This window comes from Taudactylus pleione, unplaced genomic scaffold (genome assembly GCF_031769625.1).
Source record: "Taudactylus pleione unplaced genomic scaffold, aTauple2 ptg000609l, whole genome shotgun sequence".
Taxonomy (NCBI): Eukaryota; Metazoa; Chordata; class Amphibia; order Anura; family Myobatrachidae; genus Taudactylus; species Taudactylus pleione.
In genome coordinates this window covers 18,903,680-18,930,380 of record NW_028285011.1, presented here as the reverse complement: position 1 = coordinate 18,930,380, position 26,701 = coordinate 18,903,680, and the positions used below count along the sequence as shown (strand labels likewise).

General features: G+C 39.2%; 1 protein-coding gene across 1 annotated transcript in view; it reads left to right on the top strand.

Annotated features, from left to right (window-relative positions):
* Positions 1-676: 676 nt before the first annotated feature.
* Positions 677-26,701, top strand: part of CFAP47 (cilia and flagella associated protein 47) — a gene marked incomplete at its 5' end in the record, with an annotated part of 48,593 nt that continues 22,568 nt past the window's right edge. Inside the window, 4 exons of the mRNA XM_088454081.1 lie at positions 677-835; positions 5,610-5,781; positions 6,229-6,390; positions 13,445-13,613. Coding sequence (XP_088310207.1) covers positions 677-835; positions 5,610-5,781; positions 6,229-6,390; positions 13,445-13,613 — 662 coding nt within the window. The remainder of the gene's footprint in view (positions 836-5,609; positions 5,782-6,228; positions 6,391-13,444; positions 13,614-26,701) is intronic.

The following is a 26,701-nucleotide window of genomic DNA, read 5'->3' as shown; positions in this document are numbered from 1 at the left end:
ACAAAAGCAGGGATAATTGACATATATGGATGGGAACTTGCATTAGCATAAGGTCATAAGCAAGCTGCCGAGGAAGAATGAGGCTCTTAAGTTGTTGCAGTTCTCTGATCAACCTTATTTGCTTATGCTATTTAGGGATCTATGTACAAAGCCTTGGACAGAGATAAAGTGGACGGATGTAAAGTACCAACCAATCAGCTCCTAACTGTCATTTTACAAATACAGCTTGTAAAGTGACAGGAGCTAATTGGTTGTTTTTTTTTATCTCCATCCACTTTATCTCTCTCCAAGGCTTAGTACATAGACACCTTAGTTAACAATAGGCAGTTTATCACTAGGCATTAAGTAAATTATCATGGAAATTAATTTTGTTTTTATTTACCAGTTACACGGACTATTGTAAATATTTTCAGGACAATGATGTCCGGGTGTCCTGACCTTTGGAGTTTCCTTCTCCAAGCAGCAAAACCATTTTTAATGAGCAATAATATATGTATGTAGTGCACCCTTAGATAAAATAACATTTATACATTCAGCTTAGTGTAACCACTCTATAGCAATTGAACAAGTTTATCCTAAACATGGAAAAACCTCTGTTTATCTCAGAAAGTTGTGTTGTCTGTTTAATTTCAAACATTAATTAGCAATTTTTAAATAAAATGGGTTATTTTTTCAGCTGTTGTGAGTTGCCAAGCAAGAAGTCGGACTGAAGAGAGAGTAGAAGTGTTACTAACAGGAGTTGTTCCTGGCCAGACTGCCATGGCACGATCAAGCAATGATGTCATCACTGTAGAAAAGGGTGCCCATATACAAGAGGAAGTTCAAGTCAGCAATGGTATGATTCTTAAATACTACATGATAATTTGTAACTTGTATACTATATACTAATGCAAATCCGTTCAATAGTTTACAACATGCATACTTAATTTAAGAAATAAACATTTATTTTCTTAGATAAAACATGGTTAAAGATAGCCCAGATTTTAACTTACAGGAAGCACAAACCAATTTTAGCATATAAAACCTCAGTTAAAGATGAATTCACAATGGACCTTAGGTGTTTTGGCGAGTATACTGAAGTGTAAATATTGTGTACAGTTTTTTTTAATCAAAATCGATGATGATTTTAACAAGTTGATGGTTATTTTAATACAAATTTTTTTGCATGTCTCCTTCTTGGTGGCTCTTCATGTACTGTACAAAATGGCCGTCTTTCAGGTTATATTTGCCAGAATATTCTTTTTCCTGATGCAGGTCTATAAAATGTAAAGAATGCACCTTAATTGTATAATGAATTTAATCCATTAAGTAACTAGATATTGAATTTAATTCTTCAAGTAACTAGATATAGGACATTTTAGTCAGTGATGATAGTCTAACCAAATGCCTCCTTTGCAAGGGTGAACAGAACTGCTAAAACTTCTAAAAAGGTGCATTTTGTAATTGTTATTTCTATATGCTAAACATATTATTACAGGAAACTTGATTTTGAAGTTAATTTTTACAGAATTACTTAAGTTTTCATTATTTTTATCTTAAATGTCAGAACATCTATTTTTACTCAAGGGTATCATTCAAACATTGATCACTGTACACTGCCATATTTCTGTGAAAGTCCATGCTACAGTCAAAGTAAATAACCCTGATTAGTTCATCATAAGCTACCATTTTAACCCTATTATATACATAAACAATGAAATCAACAAATGTTTGTTATCATAAACTTTCAATTGTTCTCAACATACTGTACATTTCAATGTACCACCTACAGTTGTGTGAGAGTAGCATTTGACAGTCAGAAAGTAGAACTGTAGATGTTAACAGATGTCACTCAGAATATGCCTACCCTTATTTATGGTTCCATGGGCCACTAGCAATGATGTATTTTCTGTAGTACCCATACCATATTTCTTATATAAATGTACAATTTTTTTAAATATGGGTTTATTTGATTAATGGATATCTGATTTTTGCGAACAATATAGTCGTGCACCCCCATGCTTCCCTTTTATCAAATAACCTATAGGGGCCCATAGTAGATACCTATATATAGGATGCTAATTTAGTGTCCTTATTTAAGTAGTTAAAATATATTTAAAACAAAGTTCAGTTAAGTTTTCATCATGATGTTTGGAAAACATTCTTACAAAGTAATGTAATTAAAGAACAGACAGACTATTTATTAAAAAAAAACTGCTAACACATATTCTTTGCTTTTGGCTGCTGGAGGTTTTCAGCTGTTCTTTTGATTCATTTGCTGGTGTTTTCACAAACAGTGACATCTCTGCGTGGTTATTAATTTGTGCCCTTTGGTGTAAATTTAAGTGCTGTTGCTGAATTGTCTCCAATATGTCATAATAATATACATCTTCATAGCTTTTGCGTTTTCTATCCTTGGCTGCAATTAATTACTCATATTGCTTGGGGTACAATGAGGAGAATAAAATTATATTTTATGTTGCTACAGTATGGTATTTCATTTAAACAAGAAACCTTGGGTTTTTGTGTACAAATAGAAATAACCTTGCTATTGGTATCCAGGTGTATTGATGCTACTGAATTAAAACCTGTTTACGAACGTCAGTGTTTAGATAAAAGGCAGTTATTGATTTGATACATACCATTCTTCCAGGCGAGATTTATAATGACATATTCTGCTACTTTAGAATCCAGAAAAATTTGAAAAATGTAGAGTTCTATTATATTTGGTGGTATTATATTAATAACGTTAAAAACTGCTATAAAATGATATATAGCACTGTCAGACTTTGTTAGCTATCAGTATAAATACAATTTGCTGCACCATGTAAGATTTACAGTGTTATAGTCACATGTGAGTGTTTTTTTTAATAAGATGATTTTCCAGTTCATAAATAGGGTGGAATAATCGCTAAAATTTAACAGGCACTTTTGTAATCCCATATTTTAGCCTCTTAGCCAAGAATAAACTCTTGAGATGCTCAATAATATCAAGCATGTTAGGCAACATTGGTTGAATAAACATAGTCTACATAATAAAACAGAGAGAATTATGAAAAATGATGATCCATGTAAAACCTGAAAATGTCAGACATAATTTAAAGTTCATTAATGTTTTTATGAGTTAGCAGTATTGTACATTTATTTTTTTAAGTTAATAAGACAGAGGGAGCACAATTATTTTAGCAAAACAGTGCGATTGAATGCCTTTCATGTGTGCAAGCCATTACACTGTTCATCTCAACTGCATCGGAAAACAATATTGCTGCTATTGAGTTAATGGGCAAAGTACAGTGAAATCAAGTTCATCCTCCACAGCTCAGGATGGAGGCACCAGTTAATGCCCTTTAAGGGCAAAGAAACATACTCATCTTGTGGAAGTTAGAAGCTAATGTTTTATATTGAACTGAAAGCTGTAAATGTCTCTTTCTTTAAGGTATAGGTATGGTACACATTATCTGAAAACCTTATTAGCCAAAAGTTATGGAAACCCGATAGACAAATTAGTAAATAATTGCTGCTATTTGGTAATGATGTCAGACTTACTGACATGATCGCTGAGCATTGTCTCCTACAGTAATTGTAAGAAGCCGGGTAACCTAATGAGGACAGGAATGTTAAGGACTGTGTGGGGAAAGGCAGAGGTTATTGTTAAATACTTATACAATAGTTTTGGAAATATGGAAATATCTCTTACCTGGAAAACATTCCTTATACTGTCTGTAAATGTGCATATAATCCTGTTAGTGGACTTATCTTGCACACTGATCTGTATTGTGCTTTATGTAGCATAAGTATTTATAAAACCATTGCCACTTATACATTTTTTAATTTGCAAGAAGTCATATGGTAAGGTGTGGCCTTAATTTAAGCATTGATAAGGCTTTACATAATCAACAGTGTTCAACAGATACTTGATTTTGTATTAAATTATTTCCTTATTGGATCCCATTGTATATTAAAATATATACTGTGCTCAAACAAAATGATACCTGTTGGTCCACTAGTACAACTTTATTTAACTACTACTTTATTACACCAGGAAAGTCATGGTTTTCAAAAAAGTGTACAGAGTTTAGATTTAATAATGGCAATAACTCAAAAAGTGCGCGTGTGTGCTGCCAACTCAAAGCGAGTAGCCATGTAATCTGGTCATGTAGATTTAAACTTCAGCTTTAATATCAATAGCAAACACATTGATGAAATATTTCAAGCCAAATAAAACATAATTGCAGATCTACCGTCTTCCTAGCAGAGAGTTGAATTATTTAATTTAATGTGGATATTCTGAATGACAGATGGGTATAAACCTGTCAGACAAGTAGTATATTTGCACTAAGGCTTATACACATCCTAAGCATGTGTGTATATATTTCATTAGGATTAAGCTCAGTAGTAGGTCACGTCCAAATATGCTTGTACTGTAGCACATACACACAAGTGACACTTGGTTACATTAATACAAAACAGTGGTTTCAGTGACAGAAGTGTTTTTTTTTATAAAAGATTATGCTGTAAAGAAAAACACAACATACCAGAGGTATGTGTATGTGAAGAAAAAATTGTCGTAAGGCCTGGTCCAGCACTAAATATAGCCCATTGTGCAATGTCACAGGACCCTAAATAAGCCTGATGTCTGAAAATAATACATTTCAAATGCCTCTGTTTATTATCAGACATGTTAGAAGATGCGGAGATCAATTTGTTGGCGATATCCCTTTATGAAATTGTAATAGCCAGGCAAAAAAAATAAATAAATATAGTCACGTTAATTTTTTGGGAAATGTCCACTCTTTCCCCGAGGATCAAACTGATATCCTCCACAATATATCTCCTCACACATGTTTTGGTTATGAAATATGAGTTCGCTTACAACAAGATTTCAACCATGAGATTCCAGCATGAATGGCAGCTCAGCATACGTAGATGTGTGCATTAATCCAAAAACAGAAAATGGGAGAAAAAACATATAGTTAATATGGTTTTTAATTTTTATAAAAGAAAATTCCAAGAAATCCACTGTAGTGACTACAGTTGAAAGAGTTTCATCAGCTCGGCGCATACGCAAAATGGATGTACTGTATTTTGTTCAGTTTGGTTTAGAGATGAGCGGTTCGGTTTCTCTTGGTTATGTTTGGATCTCTTAAAAACAGCATCTTATTGGCTGTCCTGCTCTCATGTGTTTTGGATAGCCAATAAGATAAAATTGAAACACGCATCTCTAGTTTGGTTATCTACTTAAAATATGTGGCCATATAGGACACTGATCCTTTTACTCTGCACTTGGCCCAAAAACATAGAACTGACATGTGTAGATAAAGAAGTAAATAGCACATTTCCTGGTATATATGAATCATCTCAAGAATTTTTCCATTCACTAAAGGGTAATTATATGTGTGATATTTCCAGGAGTTAAATATAACATAATTACAACTACCATAAATATGTGGATATGGAATTTTAAACTATAACAAAATATTTGAGATGCCTGTTGTTTCAATTAGAAATATATTTTTTTAAAGTATTATTTCTTAGTAAGTATATTTAATATGTAACTGCAATAAAGTGATACCATGACCCTAATGATTCTGATACTGACAACAACCATATCAAATTTGTACTAATTTTAGGTTTCAGCACTGCAGAAGAATTTTTGTATGAAATTAGGTATGAATCTGAAGAATCAAAATCTCAGCTGGAACTATCTGTGGGAATTGAAATAGTGAGAAAAGAACGTGATACACCATCTGGGATTGTTACATTAATTTTCAACATCATTTTTGCACCCAACAAGTCAATGAGGTAAATTGCTACTTATGTACAATTTTATGCTGGGAGTAGTACTTGGTCTCATAACAAGACAGCAAATATGGAGCTTTCAAAACTAATTTCCATTAATGCCACTTTACACTAATTACAGCAGAGTTCAAAAATAAAATTAGTCAAGCCTACATGGCTGATCCCCAGAAGATACACCAGCTAACCTTCACCTGAATCCTCAACAGAAGGTCTCCTAGCTTCCTCTAGCTATTAGATTAATTTAATATGAGAACACTGTCATGTAGAATTAATTTTGACATGCTGTAGCTGTCTTTGAATACTCATTATCAATATGTATTTCATATGAGTGTGTTCTGTGCAGTGCCGGCACACTCAGCTTTCTTGCTCCTCTGCCTTGTTCAGGCCCAGGTAACATTTTAAAAATAGTAAAGATACATTGATTTGTGTGTTATATTAATTATCTTTCAGACACTCTGCCACATTAGTTGTACAGTGTGTGACTGGAGGAATATGGAAGTTCCCCATACAATTTGTTGCCACAGAACCAAATGTGGATGATATTATACAGATTGAAGCAGTTGGCTTAAACAAAGAATCTGTTGTTGGTTTCAGACTAACAAGCCAGACAAGGTAATTTATTTATTTTTTTATTTTTCTTGTTCATATTACTGCCAATTAATAGACATATGTGTATTTACAGTTGAGATGTGCCAGCTCGGATCGGTTTGGATTTTCTTGCCAATTTCGGATTTATCCCACCAAATTTCGGGTCTCAGAAAAAGACAAAACATCATCTTTCATGGACAAACATCATCTTACATCGATCCGAGCCTGCACATTTCTATTTTACAGTGTAGGTCTTTGAGGCTGAGGCAGATGTACTGAAATGATGGGCATTCTATGAGTTAGGGCCCAAAAATACTACAGACACTGAGGTTGCATTTAAAATACAATACAGTTGAGGAAGATGCATCATCTCCTAGGGTTCACAAAATTGTTGGATTCCCTTAGAGAGGTAGCCTTAGGATAGGACTCATATCTAGTGGCAGAATTATCTTTGATGCAGGTGGACCAGTGCTACTTGCTCCAGAGTTGACTGAGGCCCAGTAATGCCAAGACGCTCTCTTCACCCAAGGCTCCTGCTTCCCATCTGATACTTCGGCTTCCGATTGCTGCCTGAGGTGGCCCCCACTCTGCTCTCAAAAGAGCAGAGTGGTGAGACTCATTTGAATGATGGAAGGGGCACAAGAGCAGGACAGAGAGCATAACAGGAGGGCCAGGGAGACTACAGAGGCATTACCATTCCCCTTCCCAGATTTTGCTGTGGAGCCTGGCACTGCATTGTTCTGTCAGTACTCACATGACTTGAAATGAAAAACAACTACAAAAAAATGGTCAAGTGACTTGAAGTTCACTTTGGCCATAACATCTATTCTATAAAGTACTTTCTTTTTCACTCCCAAATTAGGTGAAAGAGCTTTAAAAGAAATACAGTAACAACAACATACGCTGTTGTTCAACTTAGAACCACTCCATTGTAATTAGTAAAATCTTGTGGATATCAGCACACTGTAATGCTGAAGACTTAAAAAATGCAAGAATAAAGCTGAAGGATGCAGATTGTGAACGTAAAGTGGCCCTGGAAAGAATTCTAGAAATGGCCTCATGTGGATGGGACCAAACCCAGTCTAGATGGAGCCAACACAAAAGTAGGCAAGATTAATCCATAATTATCACTAGAAAAAAATCCACAAATATATACACATGCCACCACTAAACCTACTATTACCCTACCCTTTCAACCTTCTTCAACTCACAGCAAACTGAGCAAGATGCTAATATTTTTCAAGACACAACATCAGTTTTTTTTAAGGAAAAATATTATCATTACAGTGTACTGCTTCATATTATGCCACACTGTAGTGCCACCATTAATTCTCATTATGCTACACTTAAGTACCCTAAATAAGTCACAATATAGTGGCCCCAGTAAGTCACATTATAGTGGCCCCAGTAAGTCACATTATAGTGGCCCCAGTTATACTGCACTGTAGTGTCCCCAGTACTTTACATTATACCACACTGTAGTGCTTTCAGTAATTCACATTATGCCACACTGTAGTGCCCTCAGTAATTCACACACTGTAGTGCTCTTAGTAGTTCACTTTATGCCACACTGTAGTGTCCCCAGTAGTTCACATTATTCCACACTGTAGTGCTCCCTATATGCCACTGTTTAGTATCCACAGAGGTCACTCTTTGCAACACTGTAGTGCCCCAGTCAGAGGTTACAGTGCATTTCTACTTAACAGCTCTCTGATTAAATTCTTCTCCAGAGGGCAACTCTGTTGATGTGGTTAAGAGGCCAGTAGCCACAGAGCGCTTTGCAAAGAAAGACAGGCTGACTGTCTGTTACACAAGGGCCACTCCATATACTGTAGACTGGGGCTTGATCCCTGCCATGTCCGGACGATCCAAACCTCACAGCCCACAGCTACTCCTTGCCTTTAACTGCAATGCTCCCCTCCACCCCACTATGCCAATAACCCAAGTCTTTCCACCTTGCCGAGAGTGAAAAAGAAAAAAAAATCACCTTGCCAACAGGCTGCCCCTTTAGCAGAATGTTTGTTATACTTTTGGATGCATTCGGTTCTAAATTTTGATAAAAACTGATTTTCTGTATCAATACAGAATATATTGAACTATGCTTATTATCATTGTTGACCTATAAACTTCTATAGTACAATTGTATCCTATCTGAATACAGTAAAGTATTTAATATTTATTTTCATACATCTTGGTTTTTATTCTTGCACTCTTTTATTCCTAAGAATGAGTGTATTGATACACAACACACATGTATCTATTCATTATTACTGTATGTTCTGCTTGACAAACGCACCAGTGTGCACTGGTTGTTATTTCTTCTACATTTGCGATGGCATTGTCTAGACAGTTTTGTCCTCTTAGGAGATGGGACATACCTACTGTAGCTTATCCCACTCCTCCTAGTTTCACACAGTCTCTACACAGCACCTGAAAGAGCCATAAAAAAGAGCTATAAAAATATATTCTGATATGTTCTATTAATCTGGGGTCATCAAGTGTCTACTGTACATAACAGTAAAATAAGAAAAGTGATTTAAAGATACCATGTGGAGAATATAATAATGTCCTTTCTTAAGAAAGGTTCTACTTGCAATACAGTTAATTAGGAGGAATCCACATCCCTTGTTGGGAAAGAGTTTAACTATATTTTATATAGTTCTTGTTTAAGTATCGGGCCAGCCATGGTGGACAGACCAGAAACACAAAACATAACCTAGAGCAGTGGTTCCCAAACTGGGTGCCATGGCACCCTGGGGTGCCTCAAGGCAAGTGCAGGGGTACATAAGGTTGGTGGCTCAGTACCAAATAAAATTATTTTTAGTCAGTGTGATAGGCAAAACCAGTGCTAATGGCTGCCAATCAAAAAATATGTTGACAAAAAGAAGCAGAGCCCTGTCAACCACAACATAACTGAACCTAAGGGCAGGGCCGGAGTAAAGGGTGGGCGACAGGGGCGATCATCCCTGAGCCCCCACACCTGAAGGGCCTCCACACCCAGCCATCGGGGTTAAAGTGAACCGAAGGAGACGGAACCAGTTCCGCCTCCTCCGGACACCTAACCACGGCGCCGCAGGGAGGCACCATTGGCCAGGCGCCTGCTGAGATTGTAACCAGCGGGCACCTGGCTCCCTTCCCACAGTGGCAACCAGAGCCGGAGGCTAGAGCTCACTCGTGAGCTCCGGCTTCTGGCTTACGTAGTGCACCATGGGAGAGACGTCATGACTCTCCCATAGTTCAGAGGAGCAGCCGGGCGGACCAGAAGGCAGCGGGAGCGGGGCTTAAGGTAAGTATGACTTTTTTTCTTTTTAGCACAAGCGGCTTTTCCACTGAGGGCATTGCTCGGGGGGCATTACTACTGGGGGGCATTACTACAGGAGACATTACCTGGGGCGGGAATGACTCATCATTACTACAGGGGGCATTACTCCGGAAGGGGCATTACAACTAGGGGCATTACTATTGGGGGCACCATTTCTGGGGGCATTACTATTGGGGACTACTTGAAGGTAGGGCATTACTACTGGGGCACTAGTACAGAGGGAGCATTATTATTAGGGGCACTAATACAGGGTCATTTATACAGAGGGTACTACTACAGGGGGCATTACTACTGGTGCCACTACCACAGGGGGCATGACTACTGGGGGCACAGCTACAGGGGTATTACTACTGAGGGCATTTATACAGGGGGCATTACTATTGGGGACACTACTACTGGGGGCATTGCATAGGGGGCACTGCATAAGGGGCAACACTCCTGGGGGCACTACTACTTGGTGCACTGCATAAAGGGCACCACTACTGTGGGCTCTGCTTACGGGGCACTACCACAGTGGGCACTTACACTACTGGGGTCCTCATTGTGCATACCCCCAGTTTGGCACATTTAATAGGGGCCCCCACATGTTTGTTGCCCAGGGGCCCCCACAGACCTTAATCCGGCCCTGCCTAAGGGTTACACATAAGTACAATTTAGTTCATTTAATTTTTGCTGAATTTCTCAATAACAATCTTTTAGCCCATGGGTGCAGTGGAAAAAATGCTAATTTACTCTAGGTGCCGTGATTCAAAAAGTTTGGGAACAACTGACCTAGAGGGAGATGTATCAATCCATAAAGAAAGATAAAGTGGAGAAGTTTCCCATAACAGCCAATCAGCTTCTGTCATCTATCCAGCACAGTCTATAAAATGACAGAAGCTTTTCATTGCTGTTGGCAACTTCTCCACTTTATCTTTCTCTAAGGTTTGATGTATCTCCTCCGGGGGAGATTTAATTTAGCTTGTAAAGTGATACAATTGTGTGAGATAAAACACCAACCAATTCGCTCCTGTCATATTACAGTCTGTTTGAAAAATGACAGTTATGAGCTGATTGGTTGGTGCTTTATCTCTCACAATTGTATCTCCAAGCTTTATTAAATATCCAAATTGATCATATATATTTTCACTTTTGGGTTACAATATTCTAGTGATGAACAGCAACAATGGGCATTGGAGCTTAATAAATAGTACCTTTTATTGTATCAGACAGTTGTATAACTGTTTTTATTTCTTGCTGTTTAGTGGTTAGTGAGTTTATGTGGAATATATTGATAATACCATTGTTCTCTCATTAGTAAGGTGACAGCTTAATCTATATACAAATCTATAAACCACAGAACAAATGTTGTATTCTTAATTGCAAAATGGTGTATTATTGTAATTACATGTCCTTTTTTCACTGGACTACATAATGATTTTCAAGTTTGCTAACTGTAAAATATAAAACTGTTTACTTGTGTTTTCAACTTTTAGTTATTAGTGTGAAATTAGTTGTTAAATAGACATGTATTTCAGCACATCATTTTTTTTAGTAAGTATTTACAGTTGAAATTATTTTTTATAATTGGACAAGCTTTGCTGAGGTTAGGTCACAATGTAAGAGTGGGTTATTTGTATGAATTTAATCTCAGTTGCAAGGGAGGATAAGATTATCATTAGGATATAAAATATGACTATTTATTGTGTTTTCATTGCATTCGGATTTCTGTGCTTACCAGTGAAAAGTTGTTTAAGGTCGAAAGGAGCAATTAAATGGAGAAAGAAATCCTGTTTGCAGAAATGTTTTTTAGGTATTTAAATAAATCCTGATTCCACCAGAGCTTTGTGTTTTATGCTGTAGAAATAATTACTTCTTGAGTGTTATTATGATTACAGCATAAAAAAGAGCTACAATAGTATGCAAGAGCATAACTATTATGAGGCCGGGCAGTACAGTGAGCAATGTCCCAGAGGAAAAAATGTGCTTTAAATAACAAATTTAACATGTCTTCATAACAAATGTATCTAAGTAGTTATGCAACCCTTTCAAAGTCGTCCAACTGGGAGTGCCCCACCAAAATCAGGACAGGTGAAAGATACAGGGTGTTTAAGTTCTATTAGGATAATTAATGCCAATGTTGTGTTCTATTGCCACAGTATGTTGTGTGATGGGTCCCTTGGTGTGTATATAGAGTATCAGATGGTATATATCTTTGTGCAATCACAGGAATTCAGTGGAAGCTGTGATCTTGGTCATAGATGGTTCAGATTGATTACAGAGGACATGTGGTTTGCTGCCATATGCGGAAGCTTAGTGTTTAGGATTCTGAATGGTTTCTGTGCAAAGTCTCTCTTAGGTGTTTAATTAGTAAGGATTTCCTTGGAGGCCCATGATCATTAATAGAAAAGGTATCATAGGTTAAAAAGATAAAATAGTAAAACAGAGCTAAAAATTATGGTACTAGACATGGGTGGATCTACATCCTACAACTACAAGTATAGCTGATTCTTTGGGTTCCAGCACCTGATAAATTCCATTATCTTCTGTGCCCGATATAGCTACCAGGGGATATAGTCAGCACCCTAGCATGTGGGATGGCGGCAATCTAAATACCGGCGCTGGAATCCCGACAGCGTCGGGATCCCAGCACCAGTGTTTAGACTGTCGGCATCCCGAAAGTAAGTATTGGCAGTTAGGTTAGGGTTAGGCACCAGGGAGGGAGGGCTAGGTTTAGGGTGCGCGGAGGGGGAGATTAGGTTTAGGCACTAGGGGGGGAGTTTAGGTTTAGGCACTGGGAAGGGAGGGTTAGGGTAGGGGTTAGGGTTAGTGCTAGCATATTTACCTATGGGTGTCAGGATTCTGACTGTCGGGATGCCGCTGACGGTATTCGTTGCTATACAGCAGTCAACGGTAATGGACAGGTAGGAACTGTTACATGGAGCTAACCCCCCCCTCCGCCCCCTAAAACTGCCACTGTGAGCCAGTGCTATAAGTGAAGGGCCAATGCCAAGTTTCCATTTAGGCTGACTAAGCCTTTTAGCACTTCCTATAAGTGTTACTTCTTATTTCTGCACTGATGTTACTATATTATCATTTCCCAGGTACATCAACTGTGTTCAAATCTTAGGAAATCAGCTCCTGGCTCACGTCTGGGCTGTAATGTTGAATCTCCAGTCAGTGTAATGTTGCTATGGGCCACAGAGAACAGGTTATTTACATTTTTCATGTCACAGCTATATGGTCCTTTGGACTATGCATGTATCACATATATAACTGTTAGAATTTATAAAAGATCATACTAGTACATTAGACTACTTTGAGGCTACAATAACAAATCAAGTTTGGCAGTAAAATGTAACAGTTTCAATAGATGGTGTAAAAATAAGAGGTATAATAAATTGTACAAGACGTATAAAAAGAGTAAAACACTTCTGTCATTGTAAGACTGACTCTTTAAGGTGTATGACCTTTCTTTATTTCCCAGGGCGCGCAAATGCAAGTTGACATAGGTGTAATGGTATTTGAGGCCAAACCGTAGTGACAGATTGAACAGCAGTTTGCTACTGACATTTCTATCCAGATAATCAGTGCTGTAGAAAGAGGAATGCTACACATACATTCAATCCTTTTATACTGCTAAAATTATTCCTATCTATTTTTGATTGTGTTTATTCTGCATTACATTTACATCTTGATCCCTTTGCAAATGTACCCTTTTTCCAGGTAAAATGTAATTACAATTAAATCTTTTTTTTTTTAAATCTTTTGAACAAGGTATCCCGAGCCATTCAGTGCATACTTTTTACCAGGCAGTGATTTGGATTTTTTTGTCTCACCACAATCTGGAGAGTTGCTTCCATTTGGAACTGCCGGAACCCTGATTACAGTTGGCTACAGACCAAAAATGTATATCAAGAAACACAAAGCTACACTAGTAGTGCAGGTAAGTTTTATTCCATACAATGACTACATATTCTTTAAATACATAATAATAATAATAATAATAATAATATTTATTATTAACATAATCATTATCTGTTTATTAGGTGAATCTATATACTACACACTTAGCAGCACACAAAATGGGGAAAGATCTCCCAAGCTAAAATATTTTTTTTTATTTGTGGAAAAAAAAGAAAAAGAGAGAGCTGCATCAAGTAATGCACAAATGTAGTTTTTTATACTCTTCAATATAGTTTATAGACTGTATTAAAATATAATTTGTATATAGCTGTGCTTATGTTATATGTATGCTGTGCATATTTCAGAAATGTAGCATTGGATAAACAGTACGTGAACATTTTGTATTTTATATATGGCATAAGGTGAACAAGAAACAGGATCCCCTACACTGAGCTGTCAGCCAGAAAACAGACCCAATTTAATACTTGCCACTAATAGAGGGGTCTCAAACTCAAGTAGCTGTAAGAGCCATGCAAGGACATTTACGTGAAGGCTGCATTACTTTTAAAGCCAAGATTGATGCATGTGGTCTGTGGGCAAGAAAAACTATTTTTTTCTTTATTGATTTTGTCCCTTTTTTTTCTACTGCAGCCTGCTAATATATTTTAATTGATTGTGTGCCATTTTCTGTCCTTCAAACTCCCTTCTCTATATTATTTGATTGACTTGGTGTAATTTTCTAGCTTAAAAACTCCTTTCCTAGCTATAGCGGGTCTTGTGCTGCCCTACGATGGCCCTTGCCCTCCTCTTATGTGATGTCATGATGTCAAGGAAGAAAGGGGCCTGAAGCACATAGCTGGGCACTGGGTGCAACCTAAGGATATGCCAGGCAAGTAATGGGATGCTTTTCCTGGCATCCAGGAGGTTTCACATAGGCACCACTGGGGCAGTGATGGTGCCGCTCCCTCAGCCTTGCGCCATGTGCAGCAGCACCAGTCAGACACATGTATTATGGCTCTGCTCTTAGCTCTAATCAATAGGAGTACTAATATTGGGGCTGATATATAAATTTTATATCTTACATTGAGAGTGAAACTCAACAGAAGGTACTCTAGTGTCCAGACAGACCCTCTAATGGGTGGCCTAGATGCCCTGAGGTAGCTGTAGGGTTCTCGCAGGTGCCTCCCCAGACAGTGCTGCAAATGAAAAAGGCAAGTTACTCTATCAGTGTCTATCAGTGTATCACTAGCAAAGTGGTGGGGGTCACAACAAGTGTAAAAAAAATCCTTCAAAAACAATTTAATTAAGTTGCTGCTCTTTAGGTTGGGCAAATGTAAAACATGTCTGTGGACAGAATTAGAGTTGGGTGGTGACTGTGTAAGAATATGGCTGTTCAGTATTTGTGTGCTACTGTACAGATGTGCCAGCTAGTTTGTTGCTCCATACGCTATATAGCATGCCATGCATGGCGCGCCACACACCATGCCATGAATTGCGCCACACAGAAAGTTTCGTAATGTAGCGTAGCGTAGCACTGGAAAAAAGTCATAACGTGTAATACAACTTGTGGTTCGGTACACTATACAGTACTGTAGTACAGCGTTTTCCACATGGAATCAGGAATGTATAATAAAGCTGTAGAAGAATGTCTAATAAAGTTTGAAATCATTAAGCTCTGTATTACACACTGACTCTGCGGTTGAAGTTGCACACTTGTACATGAATAAGCCGCCAGTATTTTCTTTGCATGCAAACTGAAAAAAAAAACTTGTGCGCTCCACTCATTGTCCAGAATTAAATGTTTCAGGTTTCCACCTAACTCTAAATGGGACTCATAATTTCTATATGGGCTTGACATAGAGTTAGACACATGTATTCCTTGTTTACGTGCAAAATGCGTATCTTTGTACTATGCACTTTGCATGTGCACAAAAAAAACACTTTCATTCTCATGCAGACTTAGGTGGTTGAATCTTACAATTATGAGTCCTTGTTCTGAGGAAGGGAAGGTGCATGCAAGCTTAGGCCAAGTACAGTAAGGATGTTTTTCTTATAAATACAACTTATCCAAAACAGAACACAGATGCATATGCTCCTGCCAGAATGTGCATTCTGTATCTAGCAAGTGTTTGACTCCTGCTTGAAAATATGCACTGATGATAATGACGTGATGGACTGACTGACTGAATCATGATCCCTCCCACAGTATATAAATTATTAGTAGAGAGGTGCGTGGAGCCCCGTGTTTTGGTTTTGGCAAAACCACTGTCAAAGGTTTTGGTTTTGGTTTTGGCAAAAGCACCCTCAAGTGTTTTGGTTCTTTTCTGTTTTGCTTTTGGATTTCTTTAAAATTAATAAAAACAGCTACAATAATGTAATTTGGGCCTGTTTTTATTCCTACAGCATTAATATCAATAAGTTTAAATTCCAGTCATTTCCAAGTCAATGTTGCCAACTCACAGCGCCTGAAATCACTAGGGAGAGACTTAAGTGCAATCCAGAACACTAGAGATCCGTTTTTAAATCTGAGTTCCGAATTGTGAGAAGACCCTAGTCAAGACTCAGATCTGCTCGGAACCCCAAAGTTATCCCGAACTGGGACTCGATTCTACTCAGAACCCCCTAAGTGTGAGAAATCGAAAACACTCATCTCTATGTAAAACGCACTAGGCAATTTTTAAAATAATTCTTTTCTTTACACAAACAATGGCAATTGGTTTTGTGCACTAGGAACAGGTCTCCTTTGCGAGAAATGTTTTGGGGTGCAGTAGATGGGGGGGATACCACTGCACACAGAACAGTAATATACGCTGCGTCACTTGTCTCAAAACACACTTCTTGAAATACATAATTTGTTAATTGAATTTGAGAACACTGCAGGGTTTTTTATACAACAGGAAAAAACTTTGTTTGCACTTATTTTTTTTTATAACAGGAGAAGACTCAAAACAAAGAGGTCTTCTTGGGGTGCAGCTCAGAAACAGCAAAGTCTTTTTTGGACAGATAATCATTGTACTGCAGTGATAGATTTTCTTGAGAAAAAAAAGTTCACTTTAACAAACAATCAAGCACCACACACAGTATAATTAAGGAGCGGAAAGTGCGCTGAACTGATTGAGGTTACTGTATGTGTAGTCGTAAATAATGTCCTTATACTAAATATAAAACAAATAAGCACTTTTATTTACTCTTAAAATTATCAGGTGGTTTTTAAACCCCTATTGATGATTTAGCACAATAAATATAATAGTATTGTCCTTATTCCCCTGTTCACTGCGGGGAGTCAGTTTCTCCTTATCATACGTTCCCCAGGGATACTGCTATGCAGCTGTCAGTGAGTATAGGTGGTGACAGGTGATCAGGGCCGCCAATAGGGGAGAGACTGCCGGGACTGGAGTCCTGGGCCCAAACACTCTGGGAGCCCGCCCGTCACCTTCTACTGCCACCTGACTGCTACAAACCCCATGGCCCACGGTGACAGACAGTGATGACCCGACGGTGGTGGCCCAGCCGCCCGTGCAAAGTGCCCACTACACTACTATTCCCCTGGCCGGGCCCCCCCTCTGCACAATTAACTCACCCAGCCACGACAACGCCCTCCCGCTCCGCCTCCCGCATTGCCCGGCTAGCCCACTGCTCTCCTCTGTCCTCAATAAAGTTTTTCTGTTAGCACTGTAGTAGGTGGATCATGATGTCATGCTGCTGGATGAGAGAGAGGAGCGGCGGCGACCGGGTGGTACAAAGAGCTGGCGTCCGCTCGAGAGCATACAGGCTGACAGAAGAAGCAGCGAGAAAGGTAAGTTAGGTGTGGGTGTGTTCTTACTCCCAGACCCGGGCCAGGCCATTGACTGATTGTTTATTCAGACTGAGCATGATGTAGTAGACTGTCCCTGCTCCTTGCGTTCTCCTTGTGCTCAATGGAATGGAATCCTCCCCACGTATTCTGGCAGGCTCCAGCTATTTTTTAGATGTGCTCTACAATCTGTAATATAATGCTGTGCCTGCATTTTTTTCTGATTTAAAAACCAATATAGTTATTTCCTTATATATCAAATCCTCCTCAGTGTGTTTCCAAATCAGCATGCACCTCTAGGACAATTAGAATATGGGTCTCCTGCTGCCTGTCTTAACTTAAACAGAAGACAGCATTATACACATGCACAGAATGTATATCACTTCCAGTTAGATTAATAGAACAAAACAACATTTTCTTTTCATTGTCTCACCCACTGTACAGCCTAAATTGCCACATTCAGAAAGTGTTTGTATTAGTGCCTATATAGGAAGCATCAAGCACTGAGGGACTGGCGCAATGCCGATATTTACGCAGAACGAGCGATTGTTTGCAAATGCGCAAATCCCACACTGTGCACATGCAGCGTTTGTGTTCATACAGAGGAACCATTTGCAGAGTTAGTGACATGTAGTCAGTGTTTTTTTGGGGGGAGGGGGGGGCTGGGCGCCCAGGAGCCCTGCCTATTTTGTCAGTCCCGGGTCCCAAAATTTCTGATGGCAGCCGTGGGGGTGATGCTGATGAAACAAACTAGTGTGTGGTCACCTCTACCCTATTTCACTGTGGGGTGTCAGCCTCTCCTTCAGGGATGGCTCTCCGTATAATTTGTGCTCTTGGGATCAATTATACGTTCCCCAGGGAGACTGCTGTGCAGCCATCAGTGAAGGTAAGAGGGGAGGTGGGCAATACATTGTATTGGCGGTGTTCTGCAAGTATACTCACCACTCCATGACCACTCAGTAAAGGTGCTGCCGGTAATCCTGTTATCCCAGATGTTGTTTGGGATAGGTGTTCCAGATGTATTAACTTTGTTAACTTGTCACTCACTGTCATCAAGGTTTTGGCAATGTCCACTGGAGACTCTTTGTGAATGTTGATATAAAGGGTTAATGTATATACTCTCCAGGTCTGGACTGTTCTATAGTGTGTGGAAGTCTGAACACTCTGCCCTCTGTTCTGCTTCATCAGTGCCTGCCTAGTATGGTCACATGTTCCAGCTCATTCCTTCATTGCAGGTATGCTTGTGTGCACTTTGACAGAGCGGGGGTCCCACGGTTGTGTTGGGTATGTAGTCACAGTGTGGTCTAGAGCAGACTGCTTATCCTCTGCCGGGTTGGCACACGTCTGACGACTCAATCTTTAAGTGGGAGCCGCCTTCCTAATGTGTAACCAGTGCACGCTGCTCCTATGCGCCCATTAGCTTCCGGCAGTGTCTGTAAAAGTTAGTGTGGGTGTCCTAATGCGTATCGGCCTCTGATTGGCCTTCCTCAGGGGGCTGTGTCCATGGGTCTGTAGTTAGCTGTTATAAGTAGTGGGATCTGTGCCCCTATTGGTTGCTATGAATGCTATTTGTGCTTCAATCTGTGTTGTTTCACATATGACGTACATATTCCTCATCCTAGCTGGACTGTCTCAAGTTGTGTGTTGGCATGAAACATGCATTAGCTCTGCTGTTAGGGTTGAAGTAATAAACCTAATTCTTCCTTGTTCTTATTGACTAATTGTGATGTCTTTATTTATACATGCAAATATATTTAAAATTATACTGTATTGTACCGGTGTTGTTAATATATCCCCTATTAAGTTAAAGGTGTGTAACTGTTGGACTGGCCTGTTTGATCTTGTATGTACAGTAAGTGGATTTCAGATGATTACTATCTGTAATCCTTTATCTTACTGAGGTTTTTACCCCATGTGTAAATGTTTGCAGAGTTTTTAAGCATAGATAGTTGAAATGATTAGTTCTTATTCTTCCTTAGTATTTTATGGGTTTATTTTCTACCTCCATTTAGGCCCCGTATCGTGGTATGTACCCATAATTACGCAGTAATTACAAAGTTGATTTCATTGTCAATATTTAAACCTCGTGGTATCATGGTTTTCAGGGTGTGTATCCATTTCAAGTCCTCCCTATTGATTTTATTTGTGAAATTGCCTCCTCTCCGATTCTTTTTGATTATTTGGGTTCCTACGTTAAAAAAATCCCACCGGTGGTGTCTTGCCATCTATTGTACCCTGTTTTCTGTTATTGGGTGTTATGTGACTTGAAATTAGTTTGGTCTTGATATCTTTTTTTTTTTTTTGTATGTGATCATTCGTTTTGTTGGTAATAGATCTGCAAGTGTTTTGTCCTGCAATAGGATATGCCAATGTCTTCTTATAATTGTACTAAGTGCTTTGATGTCTTTATTGTATTGTGTGATTAAAGAAATTTCAGGTTTTTTGTTTTTCTTAACTGTATGTTTAAGAATTTTATTCTTTTCTATTTTCGTCATTTCTATGAATGCTTCTACTAGTTTTACATTATACTTTTTCTCTATAAATTGTTTCTTCATTGCATCACCTTGTTCTCTGTATGTGTTGATGTCTGAACAATATTGTCTAACTTTTTTAAACTGGCTGCTCTGGATTTCCAGCAGCCAGTTAGGATGGTGCCCACCATCTGATAGGATATAGCTATTAACATCCACTTTTTACTGATACATTTTAGTTTGTATTTGTCTCTGTTGTATGTAGACTGTGTATGTAGTTGTGAGAACCAGGTTATTCTCATTGTCATTTATGTATTTAGTGAATTCCATCAGTGAAGTTTCATCACCCTGCCAGATGAAGATGACATCATCTATAAAACGTTTCCAAAGGGCCAGATTTGCCGACCAGCTATGCCTGGACCAGATGAATAGGTTTGCATAGCTGGGGGGGGGTCAAATCTGGTCCCCATTGCAGTGCCTGTAGTTTGGCGGTAATATTTCCCACCAAACCACAGGTAATTGTGTTTACGTATGAATGTTATACTATCAGAAATGAATTGTGTTTGTCTTAGGTCTAGATCTTTGTCTTGCAGCAAGAAAAGCTCTTCCGCTGTTGTTCCTTGTTCATGGTCTTTGACACTATATAGAGATGTGACATCACTTCAACACAGCCAATAGTTGTTCTTCCATTTTATTTGTTGAAGAACTTTGAGTGTATGAGTAGTGTCTAGTAAATGCGACTTCAGTTGTACTGTAAGAGATTTGCTGTCAGGGAGTTGATGCCTGACACTATGGGTTGGCCTGGAGGATTCTCTGTACCTTTATGAACCTTAGGAAGGTAATAGAAAATGGGTATAACTGGGTGTGGGATGTCGAGGAATTGATGTTCTTTTTTAGTGAGGATGCCTACTGCTAAACCTTTATTTAGATGTTTCCTCAAGTCTTTTTGATAAGTGTCAGTTGGAACACCTGTGCCATCATTCGTAATCTTGAAGCTTCTTTGTTGCAGTCTTTCATATTCAATATGACAACCCCACCCCCCTTGTCAGCTGGTTTCACTATAACTTTGTCATTATCCCTAAGTTCTTTGAGTGCCCATAACTCTGCTTTGCTTATGCTGTTGTGTTTCGTGTTTTTCAGTTCGCCCCATTTTCCGGGAGTGGCTAGCAAGGGACTGCGTGGACGTACGCAGTCTGCTGGGCTCACTAAACCCACAAGGAATTCTGTCCAAATTATTATCTTTTCTTGAATAAAAGTTATTAATCAACTATAATCCTGGTCTGAACGGTGGCAGCTGATTGTTCTCCAAACGGACCTTTGCTGTATGGTCCAAATGATTATGTACTGGAAAGGGTGAGAACAAGTGCCATATAGTGTAGTAAAGTTAATAAATCTACAGCACACTAGAATAATAAGAAATGCATACCGTATCAGCCTGTTAAATAGGCAAATGGTGTATGGTCTTTTGATCCACTGAGTCCACTGTCTATTCAAGCGTCTTGCTTCAAATACAGTTAGTTACAGGGAAAGAATGAGAATACACTCTCATATGGCCATATTCAATTTGAGGCGAAATTTGATGACGTAATTTTCGCCTATTTGAATTATCCCCATATTCAATTACATTAACTTTTCGTTGGTGCGAAAAGTCAATGATAGAAAAACGGGGATAAGTTTTCACCAGCTTTTTGCTGGTGAAAAAAAGTGCAGAATTGGGGATTAGGGGTGCAGGCTTACAAAAAATAGCCTGCACCCCTGGGAGTATCATTTAAAACAAGACTGCACCAAAACAAGTTTAAAAATAATCAGGACACCCCAAAAAAAATAAGTTAATTTTGGGGGTTTAAAAAAAAAATAGGGAAACAAAGTGCTAAACTGTCTAAATTAATTCAGGTGGGGTCCCCATGTATGCGGCAGGTCTTTCTTCATTGCGGGGACAAGCTGCAGGTGCATTTTTGCAGATTTTGAAAAATAACTTTAGGGACTTAAAAAAAAAATGCTTACCCCCATTTTCATGTATCCCAAATTTGATAGGAATAGTTATTTTCCCCCCAAAAAAATCTAACTGCTATTCTTCACCACTTCTTCATAACCGCAAACATGCACCTGCTGCGGCTATTACAAACTCCGACTTCCTTCAGCAAGCAAACATGGGGGAACCCATAGTGATCCCCCATGTCTGGACATTTTTAGGGGGGTCCCTGGCATATTTCCCAAAAATTCCAGTTTTTTTTGTAGATGGTGCGAAAAAGTCATTTAAAAAAAATAGGGATAATTTTTCAATTACCTTTAGCAGGTGAAATAAAGTGCACATTCGGTGTTTAGGGTTGCAGGATTAAAAATAGCCTGCACCCTTGGGAATGCCCCCTTAAAACGAAATGTGCTAAAAATAGTAAAAAAAATAAATCGGGACACCCCACAAAAAATAACTTTTTTTGGGAGATGAAAAAAAAAAAAACCTGAAAACCACTTCTAAAATAGACAAATTAAATCCACAGGGGTTCCCTTATATGCGGCAGGTGTTTTCTTCATTGCGCAGAGTAGCGGCAAGTGCATTTTTGCAGAATTTTAAAAAAAAATTAGTTTAGGGACTTAAAAATATGCTAGTACCCATTTTCATGTACCCCAAATTTGAAGGGGCCACTTTTAAAAACTAAAAAAAAACGAACTGCTCTTATGCATCACTTCTGCAATATCGGGAAAAAACATCTGCGGCGGCTATTTAAAAATGCAGAACACATTCTGCAGGGCTAAACGGGGTTACCCAGACTGAACCCCCATGTCTGGACATCTTTAGGGAGGTCCCTAGAATATTTCCAGAAAATTCCCGTTTTTTTTCGACGATCCAAATTCGCCGGGTCCCGTTTTTGCTATTTTTAAATTGAATACGGGGATAAAGTGGGCAAGCATCCAATACTTTATCCCCAGAAAATCAGCAAAGTGGACCGAAAAGTCCATACGGACTTTTTGCTCCCAAATTGAATACGGCTCATAGTGTAGTAGTTTAAAATGATTTATTACTAAAAGACATACACAAAACACACATATAGATAGGTCAATACATTTAGTATAATATCAACAGGCTTATCTGAGAAAGTAGCAGAGTCAGGTAGCTTGGGTCACTGCGTCCTCAACGCGTTTCGTCACTTCTGCCTATCTGGCTGGATTTTGTCATATATATGTGCCCATCATCTGTAAAAGCATTAACCTCAGCTGCTTAGTGACTTTTTGCAAAAGATCATACTGTATGTGCCATGTCCTGGCTGGAAACTTTATGTCACAGAGTCAAATTCTCCTTTAATGTAATTTCTGATTGTTAATTCTTTATACTGCTTATACTTAACATGAAGTGTGAGAACATAAAGTCTTCATAAATAATGCTGGCGCCGTAATTTTATCATAAGGAGCAAATAAAACTTTAGCCGGACAATAAATTCCTTGGTGTTCTGTTCTGTGTTAGCTGTATTTATCAGCCACGCCAACACTTAAACAAATGCATTCCACTTTTAGCACAGTCACTTAGTTATCTACGTTCTAATTTAAAAATGCAGCTCTGCTTATTAACAGTATCAGTTAATGTCTATGGCTGCTGCCTGGAGAGGGTTTGTACATGACTGCTAAGTTGATTGGTAGATGTTTGTTATATGTTTTGCAAGATGCAATGTAAAAAAAATAATATATAAACATAAATAAATAAATGAAAATAATTAAAAATTATTAAAAAATGTGTCTAGGACCGGCAATGTCTGAATATACAGTGGACTCAATATATAACATGAAATAAGGGTGTTTATAGCTCTTTTTGTGAAAATATGCATGTTAGTCCAGGTAACTGACAATGGGGCTGTGGGCCTGATTCAGAGCCGGACGCAATTAGCGCTTGCTCGTCCAGAAAATAGGGGTGGCTATTCAAATGAACCGTTCGCTCTTTGTGGTCTGTTCACGCCTCTAGGTCTGAACAAGCGAACAAAACTTGCGGTCGTTTGTTGGATAAATACGCCCCCTGGCCGCTCGCATCCTACGTCATGTCCGTTATTTCGATTAATCGAGTACATCGACCAGCGTATGAACTGCTCGCTATTCTTGTGGTTGGTTTTTGCTACCACAATCTTGCGAGCAGTTCTGGCTATAAAATAACCCAGTGACGTGGTCAATGACGCTGCTGTATTAATTATGCACACCCATAAAACGCCCGTTTTGACCTTTAAGCACGCCTGCGTTCGGATCTCCACTCCCCGTTTTCAAGCACCTTCCCATGTTACCACCCACATATGCCTCATTCTGTCACTCAAATTATCAGGCATTCACTATTTTGCGAGCACATGAATTTCGACCGCACTGACTGGTTCGCGCATGCGTATAACGATCCGTACGCATGCGCAGTTGGGCAAACATCGCTCGGAGCGAACGAGCGGCCGCTTACGAGCGGCTCTGAATCAGGCCCTGTGTCCGGAGCACCGGCTGGTTTACTCACCCTACCTTTCCCTAGCGGCAGTATGAGCTGATGGTTGCTGGAGTCTTGCAGCAGTCGGAACGGGCTCAGGGCCTGATTCAGAGCTGCTCGTAAGCGGCCGCTCATTCGCTCCGAGTGATGTTCGCACAACTGCGCATGCGTATGGGTCGTAATGCGCATGCGCCAACCAGTCATTGCGGTCGGAAATCGAGTGCTCGCAAAATAGCGAGTGCCTGCTAATTTGAGTGACAGGATGAGGCGTTTGTGGGTGGTAACAGGGGAAGGTGCTTGAAAACGAGGAGTGGAGATCCAAACGCAGGCGTGCCAAATGGTCAAAACGGGCGTTTTAAGGGTGTGCATAATTAACAATGCAGCGTCATCGACCACGTCACTTGGTTGTTTCTTAGCCTGAACTGTTCGCATGATTGCGGTAGGAAAATCCAACCACAAGCACTGCGAGCAGTTCAGACGCCTTTCGATGTACTCGATTAATCAAATAAATAGCGGAGATGACGTAGGATGCGAGCGGCCAGGGGGCGTCTTTACAAAATAGCGAGTGCATGTTTCGTTCGCTCGCTCAGACATAGAGGCGTCAACAGACCGCAAAGAGCGAGCGCTCAATTTAAATAGCCGGCCCCTTTTTCTGAACGAGCGAGCGCAAATAGCGTCCGGCTCTGAATCAGGCCCTCAGTCTGCTGTGTAAATGGCCCGTCTGACTCCGCTTTCACTCGTCCAGACTGTGTCCTCTCCCAGGCTCTAAGCAGAGAGCAGCTGTTAATGTTGGGAGTTCTTGCTGCCTCGTGTGCTCGCATCCACTCTATGTTGACATCAGTATGGGGTCCTTCTTACACCAACGCGTTTCATCACGGATGACTTTATCAAGGTGTCTGTGAGGTGAATTTTGCCTCCTTTTATTCCTGAGGGACTGTTTTAATTGGCTAATTAATTGAATAATTGGATAAATGCCTTAGATCCCTCTTTTGCTTGTTCTTGGGAGATTATAAAATGAGGCTATGTGTGTTATACCACATAATCTGAAAAAAAAAATATAATAAAAATTTACTTTATTCGTTTGTGTGCAAAACATAAATTAAACAGATGTATTTAAAATATACGGATGTCTTTAAAATCAATTGATGTGTTCTAAAAAAATAGCTACAAAGAGTCCCTTTAGTCATAGTATCAATTGTGTGCAGCGATGTATACAGATTGTTGCCAGGTCCTATTAGAATGAAAAATACTGTATATATGGAAGTATTTGATAAATGTAAAAGATAAGATGCATAGATATTATGTATGAATGTTTTTATGAAGGATGTTATGATTTAATTAATAAATTGTGTTTAAATTTGTAAGGATATACAGTATACGATATTAACACTGCTGATGCATAGGATTTATTCCTCATCTTCTGTGTCTGTTGATTGGTACACTGTTTCAGACTTTTAGAAATGCTCCCAAATCAAAGTCTATCTATGTTCAGACCTTTTGGATGGAGAGTTCCCATTTTAAAAATCCATTCAGTTTCTGACTTTGAGATTCTTTCTAGTTACTGACCCCCTCTCCAGTCTTTTTCAATTTTTCTTTTTGCTAAGAATTTCATACCTCTCGGATCGTTTGATGGTATAGTAGAAAGTGATTGGAGACGCTGTGTGCTGTGAACCCTTTGTTAATGTTATTAATGTGTTCTCCAATCCATGTCTTCAATTTTCTAATGGTGCTGCCAATGTACTGAAGGCCGCACGGACACTCCAATAGATACACAACAGCTTCTGAACTGCAGCTGAGATTCTGCTTAATGTCAAATTTTATGTTTTTGGCATTTGAACAAAAGCCAATGACTGATTTTTTGCTGTTGATGCCAGTATCTCTGCATACTTTGCAATTTAAACAAAAATTAAATCCCTTTTGTTGCAACAAAGGGGTAGACCTTTCTGGTGGTATACAGCTTACATTTAGAATATTTAGAGTGTTTGGGCTTTCTTATAGATTACTCTCGGTTGAGTCGGGACTAGGTCTTTTGCTTCTGGGTCTAGTTTCAGTAGATGCCAGTGCTTTCTCAGGCTTTGTTCCAAGCCTTTTGTGTAGCTGTTATATTGCATTTTGAAGAGAGTTTTCATAGGACTCTGGGCCTGATTCAGAGCCGCTCGTAAGCGGCCGCTCGCTCGCTCCGAGGGATGTTCGCACATCTGCGCATGCGTATGGGTCGTAATGCGCATGCACCAACCAGTCATTGCGGTTGGAAATCGTGCGCTCGCAAAACAGCGAGCTCCTGCTAATTTGAGTGACAGAATGAGGCGTTTGTGGGTGGTAACAGGGGAAGGTGCTTGAATACAGGGAGTGGTGATCCGAATGCAGGCGTGCCAAACGGTCAAAACGGGCATTTAATGGTTGTGCATAATTAACAAAGC